The sequence below is a fragment of the Melanotaenia boesemani genome, chromosome 8 (assembly GCF_017639745.1).
Source record: "Melanotaenia boesemani isolate fMelBoe1 chromosome 8, fMelBoe1.pri, whole genome shotgun sequence".
Lineage (NCBI taxonomy): Eukaryota > Metazoa > Chordata > Actinopteri > Atheriniformes > Melanotaeniidae > Melanotaenia > Melanotaenia boesemani.
Window position 1 is genome coordinate 25,083,990 of NC_055689.1, and position 14,134 is coordinate 25,098,123.

General features: G+C 37.7%; 1 protein-coding gene across 1 annotated transcript in view; it reads right to left on the reverse strand.

Moving 5' to 3' along the window:
- Positions 1–7,694: 7,694 nt before the first annotated feature.
- Positions 7,695–14,134, reverse strand: part of LOC121645049 (retinal-specific phospholipid-transporting ATPase ABCA4-like) — a 39,655-nt gene continuing 33,215 nt past the window's right edge. The window contains exons 39-49 of the mRNA XM_041993343.1: positions 13,525–13,648; positions 13,185–13,314; positions 12,915–13,035; positions 12,121–12,183; positions 11,621–11,727; positions 10,883–11,024; positions 10,509–10,643; positions 10,120–10,223; positions 9,845–9,937; positions 9,465–9,714; positions 7,695–8,316 (exon numbers count right to left, since the gene is read on the reverse strand). Coding sequence (XP_041849277.1) covers positions 8,200–8,316; positions 9,465–9,714; positions 9,845–9,937; positions 10,120–10,223; positions 10,509–10,643; positions 10,883–11,024; positions 11,621–11,727; positions 12,121–12,183; positions 12,915–13,035; positions 13,185–13,314; positions 13,525–13,648 — 1,386 coding nt within the window. The 3' untranslated portion in view covers positions 7,695–8,199. The remainder of the gene's footprint in view (positions 8,317–9,464; positions 9,715–9,844; positions 9,938–10,119; positions 10,224–10,508; positions 10,644–10,882; positions 11,025–11,620; positions 11,728–12,120; positions 12,184–12,914; positions 13,036–13,184; positions 13,315–13,524; positions 13,649–14,134) is intronic.

The following is a 14,134-nucleotide window of genomic DNA, read 5'->3' on the forward strand; positions in this document are numbered from 1 at the left end:
GCACCCTTTTCAGTACAGCTTCCTTGTGTAGTCTTGTTGTTCTCCATGTCTTTGCTGTGTCACCTTTGTGTTTTGTAGTGCGTCTCTATGCAATGTTTAGGCTTTGGTGATCTTCAATAAATTCTTTTCACATTTACCTGCATTTGTGTCTGCCTTCCCACTGGTTCAGTCTGATAACATCAGAGGAGTAAACTTCAAAAGTGTGATGAGAAATCAAGATTGTGTACTTGATTATGTACATTTTTCATGTGAAAAAAATGTGTGTAACAAATACACAATCAGGGTGTGATTATTATTGCACTGTTTATGAAACATTAGATTTTGTCTCAGTTAAGAGTTTATCCTCATTTTCAATTTCTTTATTAGTCCAAGAAGTGTAGGTATTTGGCATATTTTGTATGTAAATGAGTATGGCTGTATACGTTTCTGCCGTGCTCCATTATTCTTTGTTTAATTGTTATATCAAAATAAATTAGTTGATTAAGGTGGGCATAAAAGTAAGTGGTACTCCTGATTTTATTGATCAAAATATATATTTAAAATATTTATTTTAAAATAAAATATTTATTGATGGGGAGGGGCTACAAGTCATGGCAGGTATATGTGTAATTCTGTAAATGAGTGGTTGGTAAAACACTGCAATTTCAGCCTTTGTCAGCCTTGATGGAAGTAAAGTCAGATGCATTGATCAGTGATGGATGTTCCTCAATCATACATCAGGGGGGTATTCCACCAAAGTAGCTAAAGAAAGCCAGGCTGTATTGGGAAAGCCCCACTTGAACTATCACCATCTACGACTCCAAGTAAGGCTCAAGTCTTTCACTAACACATTTCAGCTGCATCTAACTGAGGCTAATTCAAGCCAGGCTTAAGTAGCCTGGCTATGTGGGAGGTCCTGAGGAATGTAGGAAGCCCTGACAAGTGGATGGTAGAAAAGAGGAGCTGGCAGAAAAAGAGAGCAAGCCGAGAGCTGTCAGTTTCTCAGCAGCTGAACAAAGTATGCTGATGGAGATCAGTGATGTGTGGTGGGGTTCATGGCTGGTGAGGCACTGACTCCTCTGGAGTCAGATTTACTATTGTAAGAACGAAAAAGAGCATCTTATTTCACTATTCATCTAACAGCATGCAACTCTGCCCCCTTGAGGTGAGGCAGAGTACTGCTTGCCTCACCTGCAGGCTTTTCTCTGTACTTTATTGTACGATCAGCAGGAATAATTCTCTCACACATACATTAAAGATATTACACAGACTGTGGAGTGCCATGGTGTATAACAAATATTTCTGTAAATTTCATATTGGCAATATACCCTAGGGAACGAATATAACACCTTCCAGTTGGGTCCTTAGGTAAGACCGTTAATGCCACTCCCTAACCTTTGTAGGTCGCTTTGGATAAAGGTGTCAGCTAAATGACTCTAATGTAATGTAATGATATGATATGCTGAGCAACAGAAATGGGTCATGCAACCCAGTTTGTATTGGATCACGCAGTCAGAGGAGAAGCTCAGCTCGCCACTGCCTTACCTGGGATTTCTGCCCTGTATTTGATCGTGAAATTCCTCAAAATCTGCAATTTTTGTGTAGTCATTCTGAAAATGCAATTTTGACACAGATCAGTGGAAAATATTAATATTTATTTTATGTACTTTTTTATTTTTTATTTTTTATTTTTTATAATGGAAGGTGAGCGCTGCCTCTCCTGCCTCTCCTGACCCAACGTCACTGATGGAGATTTATGAGGACTTTAAAGTGTCATCACCAGAAAAGGTAATAGTATAGCGCGAATAATAAAGTGAGGGAAGCGGCATGGCAAACAGCTGCTGGCAGACTAAATGTGTAAATTATACAAGTTTCATACTATTGTTAACTGTTACATGTTGATTTCACTATCCTGGATTATTTCTGGTCTCCTCTTGTGTTATAAATCTGTTTACATAAAGCAGCTGAGTTGTCTCTGTATAGGATGTACTGGCCCTGCTCATTTTATTAATAGCCCAATAATCAATAAAGTTCTATTCTGTTTTATTCTATTCTATTCTATTCTATGCATCATCATACTTTGTGAATATATTATTGTGTGCGTGCTTGCACACATGTGTGTGTGACCATTAGTTCTGCACTGTTACATCTCTACGGAAGCGGGTATTAATTAGTTTTAATGAATACCATGTTCTTTTTCATGTAATTTCTTGTTCAGTACTTGTATAGTTGTGTTTCTTTAGTTGCTTTGGCACTGCCCAATTTATTGCTTTTTAAGACAGTGGGGGTGGTTATAGGACAACAAGTGTTGTTTTTTTGTTTGGTTTTTTTATGTTGTTTTATTTTACACAAGAATGAGTGAATGAGTGGTAGAATTCTACCATGTTTAACTTTCTGTTTTGGAGTCTGTGAGCCCATCAGATCTCTGACACACAGCTAAGGTAAGCTTGGACGTTAGCCTGCCCACGAGCAAGCTAGTTCTGATGCATAAGTTACCATGGTTACTCAGCGGGCATTCACATAAGCCACGTTGATGAAACAGAACTCTCTTAAATGAATCAGACTTATCAAGATAAGCCAGGCTTTCCCATAATCCAGCTTCGTGGAATACCCCTCAGGTTGCATCCATTACTGACTGTTGACTGTACTGAGGCAATCCAGTACAGAACAGCTTTGTACTGGGATGACCCTTGGACCCACCAACTGAGGTGGTGGGAGAGAAGAAGATAATGGCTAAGCTCTCATCAGTGTTGAAGAATTGTCTTCACCCCACCTCCCCACATCCCTCCCAAACACTGACAGCTCCTTCAGGGACAGATTGCTTCATCCAAAATGTAAAGGCTGTCACAGATCCTTGATTCCTGCAGTAGTCAGAGTGGAAACCAGCACTTCTCCCAGTAGACCACAAACACACTCAATAAAAGCCTATATAATTTATTTATGTATTTACTTTTTTTTTTTTTTCTTATATCTAAACAGCAAGAAGGTTTCTGGGTGGAACCCGTGTGGAATTTGAGAGATAAATGATCCCATTATCAAAAGAAAACAGTGTTAAAAAAAAACACACACAAGCACGACTGTGCTCGGCTTCCATACATGTTACTTTGCTTCAAGAAATCTTTTTCTTTTTTTGGTTATTGATTTGTCTTTTCAAATTGAATTTAATTCTTGGTTGATCATGTTTTTTTGTTTACCTGCCTTTTGTTAATGTTGTTTTAGGAGGACATTTGAAATGACTGAAATAAATAAAACAAGAAAATAATAATAATAATGGAAAAAGGTCATTGTGCTGCCCAGTGATAGTAGATGATGCTGCAATCATTAGTGAAGTAGTTTGCATGAAAGGACATTAACTGCTGAATGTCTCTATCTTTGTCTGCCCATCTCTCTCTTCATTCTCTTACATACTACAGTATGGTTAATACTAACCAGCTTTAATACAGTTTTTTATCATTCTAAAACTGAAACTTGGATAGAAACTTTTATTTCATCCAGAAGTTTATTTTTGCCAACTCTGAACATGAATATACTGGTAACATTTCTGACTCCATCCTAGAACCATGCCCTCAATTAAACTTGTGACCCGAAATATCCTCTGCTGTGGAACTAAAAACTAATAAAAAAGGATTTAGTATTTAATCCTTTAACTAAAAAAAACAAGTCATGAATTTCATATTTTTTCTTTTAAAAATATACTGTTTAAATAAAATGTAAGAGTGTTATTCTATACATGAAAAAGAAGTTCTCATTCTGATCAACATTTTAGCCTCATGAATGCATGGACTTTACATTAGCCCTGAAGCATCTTCATGTATGAGACATCAAGACGTGAGCAGATCAGTCCTGTAAATTGGGATGTGAAACAGCAGTGATTCAGTGTGGGGGTACATGCATCCTGCAATGGTGACTGTTTTAGCACACAGCAAAAAATCCAGTTATTTAACTTATTCTAAATCCAACACCCTCAGTAAGCTATTCTCTTTGGTTGTTCACACTGAGGCGTCTCAGTGCCACATTAGTGTGTGCTGACACATAGTAAGCCAGCATTGTAGAATTAGTTGCCTGACATATTGTTTTTAGAGGTTCTTTGCTATGTTGGCTTGTTTTACACACAAACCAATCAACTCTGTAAATATCCCAGCTCATAGGCATATCAGCGCCACTGCCATCAGCTTTGTCTCCAATTCTGTCCTATGGGACGCCGCCGCAAAATTAAGGCACATGATTCCCAACTTGATCTTTGTGAATATATTATATATATTCTGATTAGTTTTTAAATAAGGATACTTAATAAATTTTCCTTTTTACATGTTACAAAGCATAGTCCAGTTATAGTCCGTTTTCGCCCATTCAAAGCCTTCATTACACCCATAACATACAAAGCACAAAGCATTACTCAGATAACCCATAGGCTGTGCGTGTGTGCATTTATTTTCTACATTGTAAAGCAGCAGTTAAGGTGTAGCCATGTCTATATAAAGCAGCTGAAGCTTGACTTATCACGATGTTCCCCTGCTGTCTCTTCCTTAAGTAAACAATAGGTAAGTATAATTTTTCACTTTACCCATATGAAAACATCATTCTTGAGACCAAAACAGCTTTTTTCCCATTCCTCCATGTATTAGTTGTTTTCTCATTGTTGCTTTCAGTGATGGAAAGGAGTAAACATAACCTGTTTGTAACTGCAAATCAAGCACAAGCACAAGTCTCTTCCAACGCCATTCTTTCATTTGCCACATGAAGCTGGTTCACCAGTAATCCTCCCAGAACCTGGCAAAGTTTCCAGGTCCTTGTATGGGGAAAGTAAAACACAGCCGAAGACTATTATCTCACTTCTGAAAGAACGTGATTATTGTTATATCAATAATGCATAATTTACAGCCTGCTGACTCTAGTTGGCTAGTGCAGTGATTTAAATTTTGTACTTTCAATAAGTTGGAGGATTTTTAATGGACAAGTTTGAAAAGAAAAATGAAGTTGGAGAAAAAAAGAATGGTCTTAGCAACTTTTGGTGTGGCTCTTCCTGAATGATAAATGCTCATGCCTCTAAAAGCATCTCTAAAATGTAACAAGCCTCTTTTTACGTCCAAGTTAATCACAAGAACTGAACTTTCACAGAGCACTGGGTGATGTGAAGCTCATCCAAAGCCACTGCAGACTATTTTAATACTATGTAAATTTTTTATAATGTGCTCACCTGACACCACAGAGTAAGTGGACATCAGCATCAGGTAAAGTCTTGTCAGATCGGTTTATATGCTGCATTCACTATAAGGAACTCTCAGGGTGCTTCACACTGTTTCTCTGTCACAGAGTAGCCATCAGCTCAGAGCTTCTTATACAGCATTTGAAAAACACTGTGCAAGATAATTGCACTATGACAACGTCATGTGGCCAGAGAGTTCTGATATTATCACATTAATAATTGAAATACCTTTCACTTTCTTCCTCTGAGAAGTGCCGTGTCACTAGGGGGTTGCAGATACATCGATCATCTACTGTCAACTCCTCATCTAAAGTTTCATCTAAAATCATATTTCAGCAACTGATTTATAGCATGTCAGCAGAAAAGGATTAGCTGTTGTTTACACAGTTGTTAGGGATTTTTGCCTCATATTTAGAGCTACAGTTTAAAGTAGAAAAAACTGGTTACATGTATTATGCATGTTGGATTTTAGTTTTAAGCTCAGTAATGTGGGCTGCAGCTGTAAATCACATAGCCTACTAACATTTAAATGTGTAATATTCAATTTATACTGCTTTTCTGGTTGTTGTTTTGCTAAAAGTTCCAAGCTATTTTCATGCAACTGACATTTAATTACACCTTATTTAATTCAAATTTTAGGTATTTAGTTATTAGACATAATGCAGAAGAGGTAGTTCCAAAAGAGAAACTTGTGTAAATGTGCATTAGGACCAGCACCAAATATCCTTGTACAAGTCTTGTTTTTTGTTTACGTTTTATCTGGTGCTTCAGTCCTGTATAAAAAATGTGTATATATTTTGTTTACTGACATTTACTGATGGGACATAAAACTCTCAGATGTGTTTGTATTTAGATTTCAAACTGACTTAATGACACCATCTGTAACTCCACAGCTTATTTATGCTGCAAATTATGTCCACAGTGACACTTTTAGGGAGTTGGGAGGGTAAGCTAAACGTTTGATCATTCAGGTTAATTTGATTGCTATACTTTATGTAATTTATGACTTAAAAATCCAGGTTTTAGCTAGTTTTATTGGTGCTAGTTATGAAAAAGGCTAAATAAAGCTGCATGTTTGTATTGAAAGTAGTTTGCTTTTATTGTATCAAGTCTATATATTTTCTTGAAGTACCAGTAATTTCTCCTAAATATTGTATCTCAAGAACTCATAAATTTCTGGGCAATCCTGAGTTATATATTATTTGGTCCCTCAATCAGAGGCTTCAGCAGAAATGTTTCCATCTGAGAGGCTGATAATATTGATTTGTGCGAAAAGGCAGGACACAATGACAAAATTATGCATTACACATCTTAATGCTGGCTTAATGATGAGGAATAACCTCTGCAAGTCTAGACCAAATGTTTCAGAATATTATCAGGTTTTCAACATGAAGACTATCCAGAACACTTCCATAACATTTTAGGTCCATATCAAAAGACCTCATCAGGTTTAGACTCCAAACATTTCCTTTAAAGGCAGAATACGCTGCTTAAATAACATCCAAGTACCACAATTACTTTAAAAAAAAAAAAAAAAATTAACATGAACCGCTCAGGGTGCTTGTGAATGGGAAAGAGGAAACAATTTGGGAAATACAGAGTAAGAGGGATGAATCACCTCGCCCTATCTTTTATCATTAGAGTCTCTTGTTCTGTTGTTCATTGATTCAGAGAAGCTAATGACCCCTTTAATGTCAAGACTGAGCAGAACTCTTGCACTGAATTAAACAGATTTTTGGTTATAATCCAGTAATAAGGTGGCATTTGTTTATTTGTTCACTTTTGTCTAGATATGCTAAATATTAGTCTTTTTAAGTAGTCAGCGCTATACAAACACGTTGCACAGCCAGTAACTGCATGACTCGTTTGCTCCCCTACAGCGGCATCATTCAAGCTCATCAGCTTCATTCAGATGACCATATGGGCAGAGAGCAGCATGAGATTCTCTCCAGAGAATTCACTAGCAGCTTTCAATTGAACAGTGCCAACATCCCTCTATTTTTTTTTTTTTTTTTTAGATGGCCAATGAAATTCAGGCTTGTGGGCGGCCTCAGGCAATGACACCAGCTCTTGCAGCGGTAGAAGAGTAATTGGACTGGTGTGTCAGATAAGCCCAGGTTGTGACAAGCTACTCAGCGCAGTGCCGCTGTAGCCCCCAATGCAAAGCTGTCTCTTTGCCACTGCACTGATCTGCAACCTTTCAACCTTTCTCTGCCAAACCACAGAGCGGCTTCAAGAAACACAAAGGGGCGGTTGAAGTATTAAATAAGAAATGCAGAGCTTTACATATGCATTGTACAATTAGGATGGTTAAATCGTGGACTGGACTGCACAGCACGTGTAAAATATGTTCAACAAATGTCAGATAGAAAATGGATTTTCTCTTCAACCGCAGCTATTTTTATGCTGCAATAATTTCCTCACGGTGTAATTCCTCAAGAGGAAAATGTACTATTTTGTGCTCACGCCGCAAGACATGACACTGAAAATATGAAACACAGCAAAGAAATGTTTTAATGTGACTGAAAAGAACAGAAGTAGTGGTAAACATGGTTTGTATTCAGTCTGAAACTCAGTGTTAAAATGTTTCATTTAAACACAGAAGATAAATTTGAAATGTGTGCAATAATTGAGATAAAAATAGATAAACAAACATATAGACAATATACAGCCTCTAGAGTGCTTAGGTATTCATTTCACATACAATATGTACATATTTATACAACCCAGTCAGTCTAAGCAGAAATATCTTGCTGTGTTTACATCAGTCTCTGCTGGTCAGAGTAACATTGTCTGAAGTGGAAGTACAGTCAGCTTGTGTTTTTATTATATTATATGAAAATAACCTCCATCTGCAGCTGGAGGCTTGTCAAGTTTGGCTGTAGCTGTAAAAATCATCATCATGTGAGAGCCTCGCTTTCTTAGAAGCAACTTGGCTAGTAAAATATTAAAAATAGCTGCTTATTTTTTTATGTCTAACAGAGTAATATTTCTTCAAATGTTTACAGGTGACTTCATTTTTTCCTCTTCACTGGCGCTACCTTGATGTCTTTTTTTGAACACACCGTTCTCTTGTTTAATGTGACGTCCTCGTCCTCTCCTGTCTGTTGCTTGGCAAAGTTGACGAACACCTGAAATCATAAAAATTCAATTCAAGATGTGATAAAAAGGTTTTTCTTAATGCCAAGGATTAACTATCATCATTTATTTGCATTTGCATATATGAGTTAGACTGAAATATCAAGATCGCAAACAGACTAATGTAAATGTAAACAACTGTCACTCTTCCTGTGAAGGAACTTATCTGGGACGTGATGAGAGCAGATAATAAATGTAGTAAAAAAATATTCTAAAAGACAAAGCTTAAAACTGTTATATTTGAACTGGTATCATTTACAACACATTGTTCTGTCAGTGTGGTCCAAAAGAAAGAAAAAAGCCCAAACACAGATACTGCCATTACTAGGTTTTACAGCTAGGATAAGGCTTTTTAACAGGAAGGCAGTGTTTTCCTTGGTGTCATTGTTTGGGGGTTTTTAGTTTTCTTACCATGTACAACATTATTATTCCGTGTTACCCTAATGGTGGATTCAAATGTTTACATTAGCCAGTGTGTGAGAGTTTTCTGAAAACTCTGAGTTTCTTCATGATGTAAAAGACCATTTCACATTTTTCTTTGGCTGTGATTGTCTTCTGGCTAAACACTTCCAGGGAAGAAATTGTGATTTTCCTCAATTTGTACCCAATCTATATGATTGTAGACTGATAGAGTCCAAACTCTTAACAGATAGATTTATATTATTTTCTGATCTGATGAGGATTATCAGCCTTTTTCTGGAGTTCTCTTTTGTTCATTCATTAAGTATGGGGACTTGTGATAGATCTTGTTCTTCTAATTAAACAGGATCCCCAGAGGTATGTTTGTTTTATTTGTTTAATTGGATTCCAATTGGATCTAATTTTTAGATGTGAAGATCTCAGGATGTTTTATACCTTATTCATGCATACATATTAAAAAAAACTATCAGGGATTCACACCTGTCAAACATCATATTTGTTGAAAATACTAAACATGACACATCCACATTGTGTTATGTTACATGGAAGCCATTTAATGTTTGTTAACTACTTCTAAATGATAAATGACTGAACTTAAATGTTTGTTTAAACACATCTCAGAGAGGTAAATTACTATCCAACTTGTTTAGGCACACAATTCCTTATGTTTCCTAAACACAGTGACGTTGTGTTAAATGTTTTCTTTGTATATCATCCTCACCTGGTCCAGTGTTGTCTGGGAAACAGAGTAGTCTTCTATGCTGAGCCTCTCTTTATTGGCAACTACCAGCTGAAATATCCTGGCTAGGGAGGATGAGGCAATCTCATACTGCAGCGTGTTGTAGTGCTTCTCCCTCTGAACACAGCCGGGGAAGGAGCTTTCCATAAAGCTCTCTGCAGGCTCAAGCTCTGGGGACAAGCCTGCTTTAGCTGCCTTGATTTTCATGGTTACTACGTACCCATCACCAAATCTGAAACAATAAAACATAACACATGAAGATAAATGTTTCCAAAACTTGAAACAGCCACAGGGAGAATAGTAATAACGTTCGGTATCTAGTATACAGTATGTTTACAAGACTCATAAAGACAAACTCTTACTTGTATTTGAGATGCTGGATAGTACCCAGACACTTGAAGGTCCCATTGACCATGATGGCCAGTCGAGTGCACAAAGCCTCACACTCCTCCATACTGGTAGAAAGCAAAAGTAATCCATCTTAATTTTTACTGCTGCTATTCCATGTCTATGAGCAATAAATCATAATTTCAGCAACATTTGTGGTCAAATCAACCAAAGTACTAAGTACAGTATTCACAATTCCTGATTTCATCAACAGTTGTTGATGGATTACTCTCATTATTAAATGCTGAACCTGTGTGATGTTAGCACCACAGCCCTGCCGTCTTGAATGACGCTCATGATGGCATTCCACAGGAAACGCCGAGAGTGGGGGTCCATCCCTGTAGTGGGTTCATCCTAAACACAAAGCCACAAAACAAACAGCAAACGTGACTCTCTGAGCACATAATTCCACCACACGAATCCTTATCGCTATCAGCATATGGCAGAAATCACAGATTTATGCCAGTCTGAATTGAACTGCACAGTTTCTTGCCAACATATAAAACATTTGAGGCCAAGCTTGACTGAACCCATATGGCTTCCCATCTGGATCCTTAGACCATTTCGTTGATAAATCCCTGCATAAAACCCAAAAACCAAACAATGGGCTCAGGAGCTTGTCATCATTGGCTAACTCACCAGCAGCACTAGTGCTGGGCAGCCAATCATGGCGATAGCTGTGGAGAGTTTGCGCTTGTTGCCTCCACTGTAAGTTCCTGCACAGCAGCCAGCGTATTCTGTCAGGCCCAGTTTCTGGATGCCCCACTCTGCCACCTGCAGCAAGATGAGGAGCTGTGTTTAGAGGCCACTTGAATGTAATCCAACTAAGATCTTCATTAAAAAATGTGTTAAAACAAAATTAAAAGGGCAAAACAAGCATTAGATAACAGAGACTGAGAGGGAGGAGGGTGAACAAAACAACATTAACTAAAAAGTGAGATCTTGTCATTCGTCTTGCAGAGTAAAACCTCCTCAGACAGATCAATTTGTGAAGCAGCTGGATTCCAACTCACTCTGGGGATCTCTGACTCAGGTACCCCTCTGAGACGAGCGTAAAGGTAGAGATGCTCCCTGCCAGTAAGAAGCTCATCGATGGCATCAAACTGGGGGCAGTATCCCATGTTCTGGTGAACGTCGAGGATCTCTGTCAGGATGCTATAAAAAGAGACACAAAATGCAGTGCAGTGATATGACGAGCATAGAACACAGCAGGAAATGGAAAATATAGAATATCTCTGAATGGCATTACAGCTTAATGCCATCTAAGCAGAGCTGTGAGGATGGAAATCCCCTTTCAACACTATTATAATGGCATTTAATCCAATATATCATCAAGAATAAGTCTCTGGCAATATTTTTCAGGGATATTTACAGGGAAAAAGTTGTTGTTGCCATTAAGGTTTCCTAAAACAAAATAAAACTTTAGACTTCACAAAACTATTTCACACTCAAGTCCTATTTGCTTGTATATTTTCTATTTAGTGATGGATTGTTTGTGTCGTAGTCAGATTATATTATCACATAGATTATGTCAGACTGACCTTTCTGTGTTCAACCTGTCTGACTAACTTAACTATTACAGTAGTCACCCATCTAGAACTGTGACTAGGATGAGCCAGGAGCAAAGTGTTTTTTTTATAAATACATTCCTCAACAGAGTGTGTCATCATCTAGGGACAGGTTTGTTTTGTGTTTTTTTGTTTTCTTTTGTTTTTTTCTTGTCATTGTTTTTGGACCATGGCTCTATGTACCTGTAACCAGCCACAGTAGCCTCTCCAGAAGAGGCATCAGTGTCACCGGTCAGCATTTTGAAGGTTGTCGTCTTTCCAGCCCCGTTAACTCCCAAGAGACCAAAACACTAACAAGAAAAAAGGCAACCATGCTTTCAATACAAGGACACAAAAAACTCCAAAACTGAAGATGCACTACAATTACAGGAAAAAAAAATACAATATTAATGTGAAACTTCAGTATCTGATCTTGCCTTACAAGACTGACTAAAAATATCCATGTGCACATACTCATGTAAGAAATATGGAAACATTAAAACAGAAATGGAACAAAGTCTCCAAGATAAAACAAGACAAGAGAAAAATACAGCACAGCAAGTTTTACTGTATCTCTATTTTATTCTGTAGCTGGAGGCTAAACTAGTATATATGTTTACTCAAGGAAGGACAAAAAGACAGAGCTTGTGGCAAAGAGAAAAGAGAGAAGTAGATAACAGTGTAAATGAACTCAGTGACTTTACCTCTCCTGCAGGGACTCCCACACAAATCCGGTCCACAGCTGCCCTCTTTCTGCCCACATACGTCTGTGCAGAGAAGGTAAGGAAACAGTAATAATCTGCTGTTAGGAAATGTCTAAAATGATTAAAGTGAGAAAAAAGTTAAGGTTTATTTCATTCCTAAAAAATAAATCAATAAAAATAATAAAATATATACATATGTGTTCCACACTCAGTTATTTATATCTTCTTTTGATTCCCCTCCTGACATATAAAACAAAGTCAAAAGTAGTTCAATAAATAAGCTGCATATAAAGCTCTTCAACCCATTTTTATGTTTCATTTAGATCAATATGAATATGCACAAAATGATGGATGAAACTGAAGCTGAATTTCAAATTGACAAATAGTTCATTTTTATTCCAGGGTGGCCTGGAGAAAACCTGGAAACATACACTTATCCAGGACAATACCAACACAACCTGGTTAAAATTGTTTATCCATGTGATGCTGCCTTTGAGGACGTATTGTTTCGTCAGTAACTGGATTTATGCCGTACATCTTTTGGGTTCTGTGGGCTATGAGACGGGGCATCTGTGAAGTTGTTTTGCATCCTACTGGTGCATGATCAAATAGCAATTTAGGAAGTTTGAGGTCATGTTCCTCTAGTTAATCCTCAGCAAGACTGTGAAGCATTGACCTGCCGGTGGCGGCTGCAGCCTTCAGGGAGTGTTGCTATGTGCAGCAAAGTTTGAGTGGATGTTACTAAATAAATATCTTGATGAGGTCAAAGACATGGTTGAGTCAGTGATTTTTACCTTGGACAGATCACGGATATGCAGGATGTCTGTCTTGCTCCCTCCATCATAAATCCTCTCCCTCTCTGCTGCCACATCATCGTCCTCATCTTGTACTGGAGTCGGTTTATGATCTGATAACCTGAGTTGTAAAGAAAATATGTGAGGGGGGTTTCTTTATAACACAGATAGGCTTTTTCTGGTATCACCTTTTTGATCATGTGTGAAAAAACTTTGTGGTTATTTTTCTGATCTGAATGTAAAGGTTTACATTCTTCATAAGGCCCTTACCAGTGGTCCAAGAAGAACCGGTACTGGATCAGAAGATTGAAGATAAAGTACACAAAGCCTTCCACTGTCATAAAAGCCATGTTTTTTCCAACAAAGTCCCACCGGAAAGGATCCATGGTGTACTCTTCACCTGGAAAATGAAAATGAAACAGTTTTTTCAGACAATGAAATGAGATTTTACAGAGTACGCTTCACAAGTTGAACAAACATAATTTCCCCTGACAGTGAGGACTGTTTACACTAAACTGAGTCATTTGTCATGTCAAAAGTTGATATCATCTGGCTGGTTGCAATGAAAATGTGTGCAACAATGAACAATAAGATAGGACTTAGTACTTACCAAACCTAGCATAAACATCAGTTACAGCCTGATTCATGGCCATGTCTATCAGTCCTCGTCCCAGGCAGAAGTGAGGGAACACCAGCAGGCCTTTCTTTAGCCACTCATTAAACATCAGTAAAGACTAGAAGCACAAGAGCACATCCATGTCACATTTACTGATACAACAACATGTAAACTTGTGTAAATATCAAACGTCACTTGATAATGAGCATTTAATTTAAGATTTATTATTATTATTATTATTATTATTATTATAACCCTCAGAGAAACTAATTTACTGTCTTAGAAATCTCAGCACATTAAAACTATGGCTCAATCCACCTCCAGTGCTTCTGTCATGATTCATCTGTTGTGGGAGAAGTGGGGAACAGCTGTGCAGCAAAGACAACCATCTGGTTGAGAAACGTCTCCATGCTTTGATCAGGTCATCACGAGAGCAGCGTCTGCACCTTTTTTTATCTCACTTCTCTTTTTCTTTAAAAACACTTGACAGATCATTTTAACAGTTGCCGTGTTTGTCTCCATTGTTCAGATTTAATGTTTCCTCACAACCAGCTTCCATGTTTGTGTATTATCCTCCCACCAACTCTGTGTTTCTGTGATTCAT